Consider the following 17,591-nt stretch of genomic DNA (forward strand, 5'->3'; position numbering starts at 1 on the left):
CAAAAGAGCAATACCTGTCATACAACTGGGAGATTTCCACTTGTGACAGTCATACATATAGCAGAAAATGGGCATTTTTATATTAAATTAAGAACAGATTTATTTGAATGGGGCTTCCCTGGTGACTCAGAGGGTAAAGCATCTGCCTACAATGTGGAGACCGGAGTTCAATCCCTGGGTCGGGAAGATCCCCTGGAGAAGGAAATGGCAACCCACTCCAGTACTCTTGCCTGGAAAATCCCATGGACTGAGAAGCCTGGTAGGCTACAATCCATGGGGTCACAAAGAGTCGGACACGACTGAGCGGCTTCACTTTTACTTTATTTGAATAGTTCAAATGGTAATTATTGATAATCACCATTATTCAGGGCTTCCCAGGTGGCTCAGTGGTAAAGAATCCACCTGCCAATGCAGGAGATGCAAGAGACACGGGTTTGATCCCTGGGTCGGGAAGATCCCCTGGAGGAGGAAATGGCCCTCACTCCAGTATTCTTGCCTGGGAAATCCCATGGGCAGGGGAGCCTGGTGGGCTATAGTCCATAGCATCACAAAGAGTTAGACATGGAGCACGTACACACACACACACACATGCATTATCTAGTATTATTAGCTTTTCTAAGAACCTGTAGAACCATGCACGCATGGAGCCTGGGATGTGGACCAAGAAGCCCCATGGTGGCATGAATTCCTTGGCTGCAGCAATGTGGTCCCTTGGCTACAGCAGCCTCTCAATCAGCAGGCTCCTCTTCTCTGGGGCACGTCCTACCTGATGTGGGCCACAGAGGAGAATCCTGCTTCCTCAATTTGAGCCTTTAGCTCCTTCAGTTCCCCCTCAGCTTTCCTCTTCTCCTCTAAGTGCCGGTGAATTTCAGCCCTCAGGTGGAGCATTTCCTCCTGAAGACCCCTGTTACCGTCCCCTCCTGTCAGGGTGGGAGGAGCAGGAGACACATTCTGGGTCTCCACAGCTGCCCGGCTTTTCTCCAACGCCACCTTGATGAGCTGAAAGAAAACCACGGTTTAAAGAAGTTAGTTCACTAAGAGGATCTATGAGGAACATCAGAGCACAAAGGCAGCCTTTAAAGGGACCTAAAAAGGTAGACCTCCCTCCTAGGACTTTCCCAACCATGGGATCCCTGGAGACTGGGTTGGGTGAGAGGACGCACCACACAAGCAGGGAGAATTTTTGCCGTGGGCAGCAGGAAGAAATTGAGCAGGTGGGTGAGGAAAAACCACAAGCACACAACAAACGTAAAACAAATGTGAACAGACGAGGTTTAAAGAGAACTGGAGAGTGTGGATGCTCTTGATTCTTCTCTTTCTTGGGGGACAGAGTTCCCTGGGAGCCTTCTCACAAGACAAAAACTTCATCAGTTCCACAGCACTCAAGCCCTTGATTGCAAATAGCATGGCTAAGATACCACAGCTCAGAGCCTGAGGCTGGGCCTGTAACTCAGACTCTGACAAGGATGATTATGAGGAAGGATCTGGGCACTCAGGAGTCATAACCAGAGAAATAGGGTATGGGTGGAGTTACAGGTAAGACAAAGAAACTAATTTCATTGGCAGCAGGAGAATCACAATCTATAGTTGGCGAGAAGTTAAAGTTGAGACCACCTAGATGGGATGGGATGGGATAGGAGGAGGGTTTGGGGGAGAATGGATACATGTACATGTATGGCTGAGTCCTTCCACTGTCCACCTGAAACTATTACAACCTCGTTAATTGGCTATACCCCAATATAAAACAGAAAGTTGAATAAAATATTTTAAAAATAAAATAAAATGAGGCCACCTGTCTAGCAACCACCTTCCCTGTTGGCTAACACTCTGTGCTGGTGCTGCCAGCCAAACTCTGTCTACAGATCTAAGCAAGTGAGAAGAAAACAAACAGAAACAATTTCCAAGCAATTTGGTTTTTGAAGATACTCTTGAAGTTACTCCTTAAGATTTTAACAAAAGCAGACTGTATGGTTTTTTCCTCAAATAACAATTTTTTAACTTTTAAACTTTTTTACTATTTGTCTTAGGGGCCTCTCCAGCTTTTTCATCATGCTCTTTAAAGAAACCAAAACCCAAGTATGATAATCTACTTAGTGTATGACCAATTATTTTAGTACATGAATTTCTTGCCTGTCAAATATTAATCTTATATCCCAATGTTATAATGGCTTCTTTTTCCTTTCAGCGGCAGCATTTTGGGGTTTTGCTTAACTTCAAATTGATTTTGACCTCCCAATTTTCCACCTCTCCACACAGCTATTTCTGGGTCATGTTTTCTCTCTATAAATATACTGACTTGTACCTGTCACAAATTCTTTCTGGCTATGAAGAACCACTTACAATCATCAACATTATCAAAATATTTATGTGCATCTCCATAAATCATGTAGTGGCCACTTGATTAGGAATGACTTGTAGAATTAATTATATTCTTGATTCCTTCAATTAGATCAGGAATATATTGAACAAAACAGGGCTCAGAGGAGCTTAAATGAATCAGTGATTAATAGATCTGCTTGGCTCGGCTCAAAGCCACTGACTGTTGCTTTGGACCTCGTAACAGCATGCTAAAATCTAGGCTTCAGGTGCGTGCTGGGGTTGATTCATGGCGTGTATGTGTAAAGCGTTTAGTAGCACAGCACTGGAGGTTGTGAAGAGATGTGCAAGTTCTGCCCTCTCCAGGAAGAAAGGAGAAGCTGCCCACGTGTGCTCATTTCCCAGCACCAATCCCACCTGCAGCTGTAAGCCTGAGATCTGGGAGGCTCCTGAGAATGTCTCTATGGCTCTGCTGCCAGGCTTAGACTGGTGGCCATCCCTGCATGTGCCACGAAGCACTTGGGACAAAATGGAGGAGGACTGGATAAAACCACTTTTGAAAGCTTATGACCTAACCTTTCATTTAAATTATGTGACATTATCTTTCTACATAAACTCTTTGCAACTAAGTCACCTAAAATAAACACTGCCATCAGCCTTGCATACGGACACAGTTATTCTTTGCTGTTAATAAAGGGTGCTCAGTTGCTCAGTTGTGTTTGACTCTTTGGGGCCCCAAAGACAGGGGTCCTCTCTTGATGGAATTTTCCAAGCAAGAATACTGGAGCAGGTTGCCATTTCCTACTCCAGGGAAACCTTAAGGGTTCCTTCTGCTTAAAAATAATGTCTAATTTTAATGATGCCATCTATTTTTTCAGTGCCTTCTGGATGTATGTTATCTTTTATTGATTTAAATACAGTGGCTTTCTTTAAAAAGGGAAAATAAGACCCATGGAATGTCAACACTAGAATGGACCATATGGTTTATCTGGTCTGATTTCTTACTTTTAAATGAGAAAACAGAGATCTGATTTGTTCCCAGGCTAATCTGACTTTTCATATTTCAATGTCCAAGGGAGTTTATTTTGGCTGCTTTGTCTTTAAATTTTAAATGCAAATGCATGAAAAGTGATTCTGGATCTAGCATTTTAATTATTTTTTTCTTTATCATCTATGGGAAGCTAATATTTCTATTGTTTTTCCTCAAGCAAAACCCCAGGGTGTCAGTGTATGCAATAGTGGTACGAATCCTGTGGTTCTATTGTTAATTACATCACATAAATTATTGTTGCTGTTGTTTTTCTCATTTCCTAATTTTTCTGTTCTATTGCTTCATTTTATATTTCAGCTTTTTGGTGTGCTGGTTTTTCCATTTGCCCCACAGAAGTCAATGTGCAAACCTGATCTCTTATTTGAATAGAATGGCTTTGTTTTAGCCCTATTGCTCCATACCTCCCACAACGTATTCAGTTCTCAGACAGCATTAAGGTATTAAAAGTGACCCTTTTTCAAGTTCATCACTGCCTTTCTCTCCTTTGCATTTGTGACTGTTGATTAGTTTTCTCTATTGCAAAAGTTCAAGTGAAAAAAGACAATGATGATTAGTTTCTTTCACAGGAATTTCCTAGGTATTATAGACTTTACATTTGATTGAGAATGGAATTGTGTGAGAGATACCTGGGGGAAATTACCATTATGGCTAGACCTGAAACTTCCTGAGGAGGGTGAGTCCAAAAACAAAGATGGAGCAATATGCTTTGGCCAAAAGTTGGTTCTTGCCTTAAAAGGAACATAAAGTTGGATGGATATGTGTATAAGGGGAAGTGTGTGTATGCCTGAGGCAGGAAGGGAGCTTGGTGTTGAGAATAAGGTCTACTCCCAAGGACATAACTAGGAGAAGCTCAGAGCACAACCTTAAGGGACCAGTTCCCTGGAAACAAGCAGATACATTTTTGAGAATCTGGACACAAGACAGTTATGACAAAACAAGCTTTATTTAATTGGTAGCAGAAGATCCACGCCCACAACCCTCAGAAAACTTGCTGTAAGTTTACAATGATTTCACATACCTCCTTCCCAGAACTGAAGATTGACTCTCAAGGAAAGGAGATGCAAAGAAAAACAGTGCTTACCCAAGATATTCTTTCATCCAACAGATAAATACTTGTCTAATTTATTAAGTATCTCCTATGCCAAGTGATTGCAGAAGGAAATGGCAACCCACTCCAGTATTCTTGCCTGGAGAATCCCATAGACAGAGGAACCTGGAAGGCTACAGTCCATGGGGTTGCAAAGAGTCGGACATGACTGAAGCAACTGAACACATGCCAAGGGATAGGGAAGACACTGCAAGGCAAGTACAAATGCCCCAATGTAACAATTTATTCCAGGGTTGGACTGACCTCAAAATGTAGTCTGATCATTTCTCCACTCTCAGCTATAGGAAAAAGAAGGTTGAGGAAGAAGTGACTTTACAAACCAGTCTGCCTATAACTGAGAATCAGAGTGGAGAACCCCTACTATCACGCATAGTTTGGACCACATCTGACTCTTTCTGTATCTGTGGCTCCTGCTCATATACTCTGAAGTTAATAACCATCAGTGTCAGCTTAACAGCTGACATCCCAGTCAAGCTCCGTATGAGAGTAGATATTTTCACATCCTGCAGACCCTTCTCTCCCACCCAAAATCCTCAATGCAATCAGGGAGTGAGAGGTGAGGCGAGGGATCGGCCCAGAGGGGCAACCGAGCACATAATTAAAGTTACAAGCATTGGTTAGGAGGACTCACAAGCTGTCCAAGCAAAAAGAGAAGTGGAGCTCGTGCAGGAACTCAAGGGATAAGTTAGGGCCAGGTGTGTTTAGAGCAACACAAAGGGGTCTTGGTAGAAGGTAGAGAAACTGTGTTGAGAACGGGAGGTGTTTCAGACAACTGCTTATGTCCTCAAGAGTCAAAGATTGGGCCCAATCCTGTGAGGTTTGGGTCCTGCTCAAGTGGGTCTTTCTGTAGGATTATTAGACATGCCTCGTCTTTTTCTTGTGCAGGAGATGAAGAGGCAGACTCATTTCCCCCATAGTTTTCCAACTGCTCCAAGGAAGCTATCTCTGGAAACGCCCAGCTGCTTCTGCAGAACGACAGATACCAATGATCCACTTGCTCCTGAAAAAATCTACACGACCGGTCCCTTTAGGACATGAGATTGCCAAATGTCCCTGGGCAAGGTGAAGACACAGAGGCGTTCCAGTGGATGCTATGGGATCACTCTCGGTGACTGAAGTCCAGGACATTCTACCCTTGAACTCGAGAAAATGCTGGTTACACCTTCACTGCTGGTCAATGAGAACAATGTTTCAGCCTTGGGTACCACATTCTGAGGTCTGACCAGGGCTTGCTCTTGAAGTGTCATCTGCTGGTCACTGACTCATCACCACTTGAGCAGTCAAGTGCCCAAGAAAGTTCTCTTTTATATAGTGAGACTTCCCCAAGAATAAGCCTGGTTTTGGAGGCATTCCAGTCCTCTGTAGTTCCTCAGAGAGCACTCTCCTGAAGCAGGGGCCAGGCCTGCCACCTCCCCAAGTGGCCCTTTGGTGACTGTCTTCTGGGATGTGTTTCGGTTACAAAAGCCCAAGATGGTAAGTGTCCATGGTTTTGTTGTGAGTAAAAATTCTTCTGAAGCTATAGCTATAGATGGTACATAGGGGCAAAGGAGGGCAGGAAGGGGCAGGGAGCAGGAGCACAAGATACAAGGAGCAAAAAGGGTGGATTGGAAAGAAAAATGGAGTGAGAGTGGGGGTTGGAAAGGTGGCTGGGAAGCTTGGGGAGAGCAGGAAGAAGACAGGGAAGTGGTTTATGCACAAAGAGAGCTTCTCATGCCAGGCCCACGATGGCTGCAGGAGACCACCAGTCCCCGAAGGGCTCTGAGCCCTCCACCCCGGGACCCCAGGACTTAGCTTGGACTTACTTGCTGGTGGCTGTTGTGTGCAGCCTCCTCCTCGATACTGTCGGTAAACTCCGTGCTCGCATCCTCCGTGTCGTCCCCTGCAGCTGTACCTAGGAGTGGGTCCAGAAGAGAAAGGTGACTCCCTTCGCAGGTGCCTTCCAGACAGCAGCTTAGATTACACTCATTTTGCCATCCACCTCTGATTTCTTCCTTTCCCCCCAGAGTGGTCCCCTTGCCAGAAGGGCAGACAGGGAAGGCAGCACCAACACTGTAGAAAAGTCATCACTGATACTTTGTTACTAACACTCCAGCTTAAACCTCAAAAGGTAAGCTGGCTTCAACTGCACAGCTGTTAGACTGCAGGACTAAGTGGTTACCCCTCTCACTTCTTTCCAGAAAGCCTGAATTATTTCCTTCCTGCCACTATGTAATAATTTTCCCTACTGTGACATGGACCCAATGCGACAACTTTTTCCCACCACCGAGTGCGGAGAGGGTCCCCGATTTCCTTGGGATGGGGCAGCCCTGCTCCTCCCACGTTTCCATTGTTGGGATCAGTCGTGCGTGGGGTGATTACCTCGATGAGGAACCTTCCTGCAAGGGTCTCGTGTCCTACAGCAGCTGAGGTCTAGTCCAGCTCCAGGGCCGAGAATGGTTCAGCTGTTTCCTAACCCCTTCCTCTTACCTCCCCTCCTCCCATCGCCCCTAAACCCTTGTCCAATGCCAACATCCTGTGCCTGAAGGGTTTCTCGCACCATTTTGTCTAAAAGGAATTTAATCCATTCATTCACTCACCAAAAATGAACACAGTCACCCTGGGACACAAACATCTATGCCCCACACCAAGGGACAAGTAGCTGCAGTTCATGATCTAGATATATGTCTAGGGCAGTGCTGACCAACACAAGTTTTTGCAATTTTATGCCTTTGCTGTTCAGTTCAGTAGACACTATTCACATGTGGCTACTGAGCCCCAGGAAATGATTTTTTTCAAACATCTAAAAGTAAAATATTCTTTTGAAAAATATTATCCTGTTATGTCTAATCCTTTTGAAGAAATTCTGGATGGCACTGAGAGAATTAGTAGCAATACAAAGAATCACTTTCATAATTTTGTATCTGAAACTATGGATACTGCTTAAAAGAATTTTCATGAGGCTTTTTTTCTTATAAGAGTCCCAATGTTATGTCTGTCTATCTTTTTAAATGTAATTCAAATAGTCATACACTTGGCTGGTGGCTGCCATTTCAGACAGCACAAATATAGGGTGTTCCTTCTTCTCCACATCTGTAAAAATAAGACTGTTCATCAAATTTTAGATTAAGACCTATCGCTCACATTACTGATTTCTTCTGAAAATGTAGGAATTTATAATTAATTATAATTATAATTAATTCAAAGAAAATGTATCGTTGATACTCCTTGGGTCTTACAGAACCTGCACAAGTTAAAGAACGCTGAGATCCAGTTCTGACCTTGGCCTCGGAAACCAACCTGTTACAACTCCTCTTCTGGCCACTGAGTAACCTGAGCCTCAGAGATTAGGTGGCTTGACCACAGTTACACAGCTGTAGCTAGCCCTGTATAAGAGCCATGCCAAGATGGCAAGTCTCTGGATTTTCAGGCAGAGACCACTCACTGTTCCTTCTGGTGACAAATCAGATTTTTGTCTCCTCCTCCAAGAGCAGAGAACCTGCTCCTGAGCTCGCACACCATGAATGAAAGGCTCTGCATAAATAATGAGCATTCACTACCCTCTACAAGTAAGATGAGCAGGCCAGCTCACACCTACACTCCATCTCTCGGCATCTGCAAGGTTATGCCAGGGTACTTGCAATGGCCCCGGCCAATCTCATGAAAAAGTACTAAAAGCATGTTGTCCTAACAGCTTAATTTTATGACTCATTTGCTGATCTTTACCATGAATGCTGTGTTCACTTCGGACCAAGGCAGTACCCTATTCAGTAAAGCCCTGCTCACAAGGAGACACCTTTACCACCCAGCATCTTTGGAGCTCTGTGGCAGACTGTTGTACAATAGAGATTTCCAATACTTACTTTTTTAAACCAGCCCCAGAACCATCTCATTCAGGACACTGGTTTTCTAGAGGTGAATGAACACACTTCCTAAGCTGTGGCTGCTTTGGGAACTCATTGAACCCAGGATGCTAATTCACTTGAGGACAACTATGGTGTATTATGCTCACTTTGAACACTATTGTTCACTGTTCCCTGAACAATAGAGATCAGAACCTTTTTTTCTTTCTCTACAAAGAAAATGAATTGTTCCACTCAGTGACAGACTTAAAAAACACACTTTTCATATTGTTTCCCTTCTGAGTGTTGAAAAGAATAATCCTGTGGTTGAAGAAAGTTCAGCTCTATGAGGTCAGGATTCTCACCCCCACCATACCACACTGGGCTCACATCCTACGATGATTCCTGTACAGGATTCCAGAAGTAAGGTAAGTGGAGATTAGAAAGGGTGATTGTCACTGGCCTTGAAGGCTTCTGTCTAACCCTTTCTGCCCTCGACTTTCCTTTGTCGACCTTTCTGATGCCACATCTGCCTTTCTATTAATAATGTTCTCTCTTTAATTCACTCTGGGGCAGGATACCATGATTTTGACTTCATCAAGAGTTAAACGAAGACAAAGCAAAAATGCCCATTTCATCCTGACACTCTACTGCATAGGGGTTTTGTTTTCCTTATTCATTTTCTCAGCAGCAGCAGTCTGTGGTACTTCCTTCAGGGCAGCTTGACGGGTACCTCAGCATTTACCAATTTGAATGCAAAAGGCTTTTTTGAATGTGTTTGTTTGAGGGGTAAATTAAAAAAAAAAAATATATATATACACATATATATATATATAAAATATTGAAATAAGTTATCCTGTACAAAGTCCTACCTGTAAGTTTACAGTAGACAAGCCTCTGCTGTTACCATTCCTGGTTTTAAAAATGACAGTAAGAACTTCCCTTTTGTGGAGAATACCCTTTTCTAAGCTTTTCCAAGCAACAAAACACTTCTCAGAACTATAAATTTCTAATTTAAAGGTACTATACTTTATACTGATGAAGTTATTGCTAATGTTTGATAAATATGAACTAAAATGTTCTGCCACCTTTAGAACTACTGAAAGCTAAGAATCTGTTCTTTCAAATTTACCTTGTCTCTCGATCTCCAGGGTAAGTTTTACATGTTAGACTGGAAACTGTATTAAAAACTTTTATTTGAGGCTTCAATAATAGTTCTCAAGTTGTGGTTCTCCCAAGTTTCAAGGCCCTGAATCACAGAGAAGGAGGTGCTACCAAAACTTCCCTCTCTTGAAGCATTACTTTCTATCAACTATCTGGCTCTATGAAGTACATAGAAATAAACTTCTAAATACAATACTTTAAAATCTTTGGGCAAAATTTAAGTGGTATGAAAATATAAGGTCTTTTTTATCACAGAGGCAAAAAGTCATACTTTTGTGCTTTTTAGGTTGAGGATGGCATAATTATTGAGAACATGGACTCTAGGGCCAGTTTGTCTAGGTTAGATTTCTGCTTGCATCATTAGTTATGCGCCTTTAGACAAATCCTTTTCATAACTTAGTTCTCTCACTTCTTAGGGTTAATAGTAATATCCACTCCATACATTTTTCAGCTATAAAGGGTTTGGTGCCTTTGAAGTGCTTGAAACAGTGCTTGGCATACACTCAGTATATTCCTTATTATTACTATTTTACAATATTATTGGCAAACTGGTTTATGTGCTAGAAAGTAGAGAGTTGAAAAAGGGCATAGAACCTAAATGTACTCAACAGAACACTCAGTGGTAAAGAATCCGCCTGCCAATGCAGGAGACACAGGTTTGATCCCTGGGTCGGGAAGATCTGGAGGAGGAAATGGCAACCCACTCCAGTATTCTTGCCTGGGAAATCCCACGGACAGAGGAGTCTGGTGGACTACAGTCCATGGGGGTCACAAAAGTCAGACAGAACTGAGTGACTAAACAACAACAGTGTTTTCAGGGGATGATCTTAAGTCTATTTATTCTTAAGTCTACCTCTTCGCTGCTCACTATGGAGGTTTGAAGTAACACTCTTCTAAGTTCTTCCTACTTTGCAGGACAGTTGAAAAAAACACAGATCAGTAGATTAAGATGAACTCTTGAATAGGTGTTTTAACAAATAGGATTAATCATCATTAAATAATAACTCCTTAAAACTCCATCATGCACAAATAAGCCTTGAGGGAAAGTCATGAAGTATTATTTTAATTCTTCAGTAATGAGCCCCAACTGGGCTGCAACAAGACCATTTTCTCCAAATTCTACTCTACGGTCATTCTTGTTTTCTTTTTAAGCCATTTATATGCAACCAACAGAAAAGGAATAATATTTTCCCATAAAGTTACTCAGAACACAGGAGTCATAGCTGACTAATTTTGAAACGTGATTTAAAGAGCTAAACTTTATAGCATGAAAAAGTTTGCAGTAACAAGTGCCTGGCTGTTTTTCCCTCAGTGCCAGGCTCTTTATGTCCTCCGGGCCCACCTCCCTCTCACTCTTAGGCACTCTACCATGAAATTATAAGAACTTTCACCTGTTCACCTCATGAACCAACTATTGATGACTTAAATATTAAGATCCTACATGAGAGGATCAAAGAAAAAAGGTTTCCTATCAAACTGCAATTTTACCTGCATCCATTCCCTTCTAGAACCATAAGAAAACTAAGATTTCATAGAGTCTTCCATAAGCTTCTCCTGAGAAATAAAATTCTTTAACTAGACATTCTAATATTGGAACCAAAGTAGCTTGGGGGGGGCGGGGAACACATGTCTGCAGTCAAGTTCCTTTATGGTGTATCCTTGTCTTTAAATCACAGTATCTCTTAGGTACCCTTCCAGCTTACAAGCTTATAATTCAGAAGGCAACTGTTTTCAGTGACTTAAAATTCTGTAATGTCAAGGAATTCTTCCTTCTATGATCTCTTTGTTCCTCAAAGAACACAAGAAACAGGCCTTTCCAGAACATACACAGGGACAGCACCACCCATCATAACAATTGTTCAGTTGCTCAGCTGTGTCCGACTCTTTGAGACCCATGAGCTGTAGCGTGCCAGGCTTCCCTGTCTTTCACTATCTCCCGGATAGCTCATAACAATAGGCTTCTCAAACTTTCATCCCACTTTCCACTACTCTCCTTCAGCAAGCAGAGCAGGAAGGGTTTTTTAAGGTAAAGCAATCCATTTCACATTTCTAGGGGAAGTTTAATGCCGTTTCTTTAGCTTCATTTCCTTGAGAGTAGAAAAATTCAGGTTTCTTCTGCTTCCTTCCTTTAGTTAAATAAATACAAAGGCATTCACTTATTTCAGAGCCTTATTTAACTTGGAGTTTTAGTACAATCATCAATAGACTGGTTCTCCTATAAGGGGAAAAAAAAGATAAAGAGCTTTCTCTACTTTTCTCATTGATCTTTTAAGAATGAAACCAAATAATTACTGTTTGGCCTTTGATACTTTTATTGGATAAGTAACAACTTTGTGTTTCAACTAAAATAGCTGAAATTCTAACACTTATATATAGAAAAGTACATGCTCCATGCTAGCACAAATGTTAACACAGTTTAACACAACACAGTGCCATGAAGAAATGAAAACTTACAGCTTGTTTTGGTGGGTAAATAGGCCTAAGAGGATCTAGTGCCCAGTTACTGGATGTAACATGTTACTTCCTTCTTCATCTAAATTGTTAGGAATCACTTTTTCCTCAACAGCCCTAAGATCAAAACTTTAAGTGGTAAGAAGTAAACCTGCTTTTATTATCAAATTGATCATACTTAGTGGAAACACACAAATTCATGGTTTATAAAACATACTTGTATATACACATGCCTCTAAAGTTTACAGACTGAGAGGGGTATTTCAAAGCAATTATTTTGAAATTGCAAAAGGAAGCACTGTCTATTCATGTTATACACTAAAAACAAATCTACATGCATTTGCTAGACAATCATGAGTTCTCAAAGGGAACAAGGAAGTCGATTTGGTTCATGTACTTAACAACCATACTCTTCATTATTATTTTAGATCAAACATTTTCTGATGTTGCTGAATTTTTTATTTTATCCTTCCAGCTTTAGCAAGAAGAAAACAGTATGATAAAGATTTTTATTTCTGGAATTTGACTTTAAATAACAAAAAGGGAAAGTGATGCAAAAAGAATTAGTATATCATTTTATAAGTTTAATTACTCTTATTTGAAATCTGATAAAATTAGTATTGTTAGCGCTACAGTTTAATGTCTCTCTTCCACTTCCCATCCTTTGTTGGAAGCAAATTACAAACACTGATTTTTTATTTGGGAAATTTATCCTGGCTCAGTGATAATATGGGAAGAAGTTGAGGACTTACCTTCTGTCAATACTCACACTACTTACAATCTATATGATTGTCTTCTAATTGTCATAAAAATGACTTAAAGTTAATTGCTCCAAATGCCTAGTGACAAGGTGGCTTAAATTCATATTCTAAAATGCTTTAAGACAACAGAAACTATCACCCCACAGAAATTATTCTGCTGTCCTGGCCTGTGGACTCATTCCTTGTTTTTCTTATTGGGTTGCCTTATATAAACTCCATATCCCCAGCTATTTTTTCTGCAGTACAAATGATTCTGCAGTACCAAAGGTAGAAGAATAAAAGCTCTCTGAGCTTCACCACAAAAAGAAATGAGAGAAAATTCTCTAAATGTTTGTGTCTCACAGGATATTAGTATCTGAAAAACAAAGCTAATTTCACTTATCACACCTCTAGTACCATTTCTACAAGGCAGGATGGAAAACGGACTTGAAAAGTGTGTGAGTCACTATATTCCTTCCCTACTCTCTAAGAAGTTTGTCACATATCCCTGCACATTGGCTGCAAACCTGCAGTTACTAGTGAGACCCTAGTTGAAGAAGCAACTTGAGTTTTTCAGGGACATGAAGATTCTGTGACTTCAAAAAATAAAGAAAAGAAAGAAAATGACCAATAAGTCAGAAAACAATAACTTGATCATATCAACAGGAACCAGAATTTTCTAATACTAGCTCAAAGAAAGCAAAGGTATTAAACAACTGTTTCCTCCAGGGCTTACACTCCAAAGGGAAGTGATTTTAGGTAGGTCACTTATTCCTCAATGACAGGAGCAATTTGGAGTGTAATCTGTTCTGTTTCTCCTTGTCCTAATCAGAGGATTCTAGATCCAACTGAAGCAGAGAGAGGAAGAAGATGACTGAAGCAGAGAGAACTGAAATCAATTTTCTTGAACTGTTTTGAAGCTGTGGGCCAAACTTCTGAACCAGACACTGGATTAGAAGCGTAAGCAAGCATAACAGTGATAGGCCTTTTACAGAAATCTGCCACTGGAGTCATTTAGGTATAAATGGTGCAAGTGGAATAAACTAAAGAACCTCCTCAGGAAATTTACGGCTTGGACCTACTATCCTATTCAGGTCAAGATTTTCTTGCTCTTTCACAGATCTCTGACTGTACATAATGACAAAGACAAATCTTTTAAAAATACAAATGAGGAAGCAGAAGAAATGAAAATACTGCTGCTGTCCACAAATGAATGAAGAGAAGTGGGTGTGGGAGGGGGCGGAAGGGGGGGTAAGGATAAGAGTTAAAGGCTGACAATATTAGAACAGTCCCATCAGGCCTTTTCAAAAAAGTTACTGTAACTTGACTAAATAGTTAAAAAGAGAACACCAGAAAATGCTGATTTATACTAGGTATTATCAATGATCAGACTTCAATGATACAGTTTAATCCTATAATAGAAAAGAGTTTAAAGGAAATATCTATCAAAAGGACTTCCATTTCACTCATTATATAAATCTTCTTGGAGGTCCTTTTCAACTCTTTAGTTTCTAAAAACTATATAGACTTCAATTACCTTGACCTCTTACAACCATTACAACCAGAAAGGAAATATGTGAAAGACCAAATCTATCAATACTATCAAATCTACCAAATCGATCAAATTCAGATTCTTCTGAATTTAAGTTCTGTTTCCAATTAAGCATAGTCTGAGTGAGAATTTAACTCCATTTTATTTCACCTTTTTCCCCCCTCAAACATAAGGTTCTATAAGCACACAAGGCTTTATCTAAAGTTATTGTAATATTGAAAAACTCCTGGCAAAGGTAGAACAATTCAGTAAAAGAAAAGGTCTGCGCTCCTAAGGAGGGAGTGGAATCTTATTATAGCATGCTAAATACAAGTATATGAATGAAGGGGCCAAAGCATCAACTATCTGCGGGATACAGAGCAAAATTCATTAGAACCATATTCTCTAAGATGCCAAATTATCACACAAAATTGTTAGACTGGCAAACTCTCTCCAGTTAGCACTGTTCACAAGCCTTATTCCAACTCTATAGACCAGAAAGTCAGAACCAGATTTTAGTCACATCTATGATATCAAGATCAAACTTCTAATTTCTGTGCCACTAAATCCCTTAACTTTCTAAAATGTTTCCTAAGGACCAATATCAAAGGTAAGAAACTAAAGAACAAGTTACTCCATCTTTTCAGGATCCGAATCAGGACTAGAGTTCACTTACTTTCTCCCCCAATCTATGTATTTTGTTAATTTTTTGGTAGGAAGTTGGGTTTCTCATTATTCATTCCACTACCTTAACATTTCTAACATTTAGCAACTGTTCAAGATAACAAGGGAAATGCCTACTCTTGTAGGATGACAGAAACAGAAGCAGTAGCTTATCTAAATTACTGTAATCTCTATGAGCCATTAGAAGCCAAATATCACCCATGGCTGAATCTTAACAGGAAACTTAGCACCACTGGTCTATTAGTAAAAATAAGAAAAGACATTTCCTAAATGCCTTGTAATCATATGAGAGGCTAGTTGGTGGGTTGATATTTCTACAGCTTGATTATCTGTTTCTTTACTTCTAGAATGTTACAAAAAGCTTTGTGCAGGAACGGGTCACTAAAAATTGGAAGACTAAGAAAAAAATGGATGATTCAACTTATACTTCCTATCTCCTTTATTGAATGATGCCTTTTCCCCTCAAAACAAGCCCATTAAAACTGTAAAGCATTTCCATTTAAGAGGAAGCTTATGGCTAACAATCTTTTGCAAATTACTCAATCAGAGAATTCCAGGGTGTTTCTCCAGGAAAATATTTTCTTCCCTGTCCACGTTAGAGTGATGCTCTGTTACAGGTGTTGCTGAGGTTACAGAAACTTGGACAGAATTTAGAATGCAAACAAGCCATGTCAGCACATGAATGTGAAAGAAGTAAAATGTCATGTAAAAAAATGGGAGGGAAAAAAGAAAAACCATTGTGCTCCACGTAGTTTAGAAAGGGTACTCAGTTCCATTTATGGTGCTAAAGAGCCCCAATCCCTAGTTCCAGATTCCATGTTTAAAATCTGAAACCTCAGCTTCTAAGCTAGGAAAATTATACCCAGCAGAAATAAATCTCAGGAGCTTGTAAAGCTCCAGAGTAACCTTGGTTACTGTTATTTTTTATTGATATTTAAGATATCAATTACATTGATATTTAAGATACCAGAAGTATAATCTAAAGGGCCTCCTTTCTTACTTCCATCATGTTGCAATAACAAAACACTGAGACAATGACCAAAACCTAGAAAGATGTGTGACATTTCTTTCTAAACTATTCAAACACATCAAAGCCAGAAGCCTTAGTTGTTTTAAGATGGAGAAATGCAAAAGCACTAAAAAGTCAAAAATATAGTATTCCAACTAGTGCCACTACCAATGAAAAAATTACAAGAAGTACGCTATTCTGACCATAATGAGTTATTTGGTGAAATACTGAACTTGAAAGGGGACATTACATTTGAAATTATCCTTTTATGTGGAGAATTCTGACCCTGAAAGACCTGGGAGCTTCCTTAAAGTTATGTTCTGACTAAATATTATACGCTTGATTTAAAGGAAAAAAAAATTAATGTAATTTAACCTGCATCTAATCTCTTTTCACTGTCATTCAATAATCAACTCTGAAACAATATTAGAGGTAAAGGTTTACTATAAATGTTTTAACAGTCTTTGCCTCTGCTCTTTAACTTGGCCTTCCCAATACTTTCAGTCTACTACTGCAAGTCTTAGCTTTGATTACCTTCTAAGGATTATACCATTTCTGCAGAGTCATTCTTACAGACTCTCATTCTCTCTCTCTCTCATCTTGAACCTTTGATTAAAAAATTGCTCACTCAAAGAGCAGGAGTTGATCGAATGGCAAAAAAAATACACACACATGCATTTATGACATGATATGGAATATATGAAATGGATTGTGGAAGTGGGGGAGGAATAAACTTTATTGGCCCATAGAAGGGATAAGGGAAAAGAAGGAAGGAGGGGTGAGGAAACTAAAATGGAATGATTTAGAGTGTGCAAATATACCTTGTAACCTCCACCATTCAACTTAGAGACAGTTACGAACAGTGAAATACAGGTAGACTAAAGTGAGTTTCACTTCGTAGGTGATGCTACTTGTACCAGTTCTAGCATTAGTAAGTCACCGTTTAGTTCAGACAGGGCTCTCTGGTTAGTGCACACAAGGGTCTCCATCCCGGGCTGCAGTCTGACCCGCCAGTGCTCAGAAGCCATGCTCGTGATGAACTCGCACACTTTCCAGTTCCCCACCTCCAATGGCGGCCAGGGTCTCCAGCCTGCTTAAGCGCTCCAGGCTTCTTCCGAGAACTTCTTCTAGCCGATTGCGTATCACCTGGGCCCCTTCTAGTTCCACCTGCAGAGTTCGGTCTCTCTCAGAGCTGATTAAACATGCCACACATGGAAGGAAAATGAATTAGCCATCAATGTAATGAGTCCATTGTTGTTGTTTAGTCGCTAAGTCATGTCCGACTCTTTTGCAACCGCATAGCTGTAGCCCCCCAGGCTCTTCTGTCCATGGGATTTTCCAGGCAAGAATACTGGAGTGGGTTGCCATTTCCTCCTCCAGGGGATCTTTTGGACCCAGGGATCGAACCTGTGTCCCCTGCATTGTAGGCAGATTCTTTGCCACTGAGCTACCAGGAAAGCCCATAATGAGTCCATAGATGCTTCCAAAGAGCCAACAGTGCCACTCTGAGCCATGAGACTCTAGGAGACACATTTTACTGTGTCTCTAGAATACAATCAATGAATGTGCTCTTTGTTGTGGCACCTGTGTTCATTGCTGGTAGACTAGCAAGGTCTGCTTTCTGTAAAGTTTGTCCTTTTATCCGAGATTCTGGGCCAATCTGACATAAAATTATAGTTCCTAATATTTAGCTAACACCACTATAAGGTTACTAGGAGA

The 17,591-nt window shown here is 40.5% G+C and overlaps 1 protein-coding gene across 37 annotated transcripts in view; it reads right to left on the reverse strand.

Annotated features, from left to right (window-relative positions):
• The window catches only part of PDE4DIP (phosphodiesterase 4D interacting protein), a 238,169-nt gene that overhangs the window by 34,071 nt on the left and 186,507 nt on the right, over positions 1–17,591 (reverse strand). For 34 of the 37 annotated variants that reach the window (XR_009734923.1, XM_061409396.1, XM_061409386.1 and 31 more), the window contains 3 exons: positions 16,937–17,064; positions 6,278–6,366; positions 767–999 (listed from right to left, as the gene is read on the reverse strand). Coding sequence is in view for 36 of the 37 variants with exons in the window: in XM_061409396.1 (XP_061265380.1) it covers positions 767–999; positions 6,278–6,366; positions 16,937–17,064 (450 nt within the window). In the remaining variant the exon portion in view is untranslated. Of the gene's footprint in view, positions 1–766; positions 1,000–4,291; positions 5,998–6,277; positions 6,367–16,936; positions 17,065–17,591 lie in introns of those variants that run through there. The other 3 variants (XM_061409357.1, XM_061409348.1, XM_061409340.1) reach the window with 2 other exon arrangements.

Source organism: Bos javanicus, chromosome 3 (assembly GCF_032452875.1).
Source record: "Bos javanicus breed banteng chromosome 3, ARS-OSU_banteng_1.0, whole genome shotgun sequence".
In the NCBI taxonomy this organism is placed as follows: domain Eukaryota; kingdom Metazoa; phylum Chordata; class Mammalia; order Artiodactyla; family Bovidae; genus Bos; species Bos javanicus.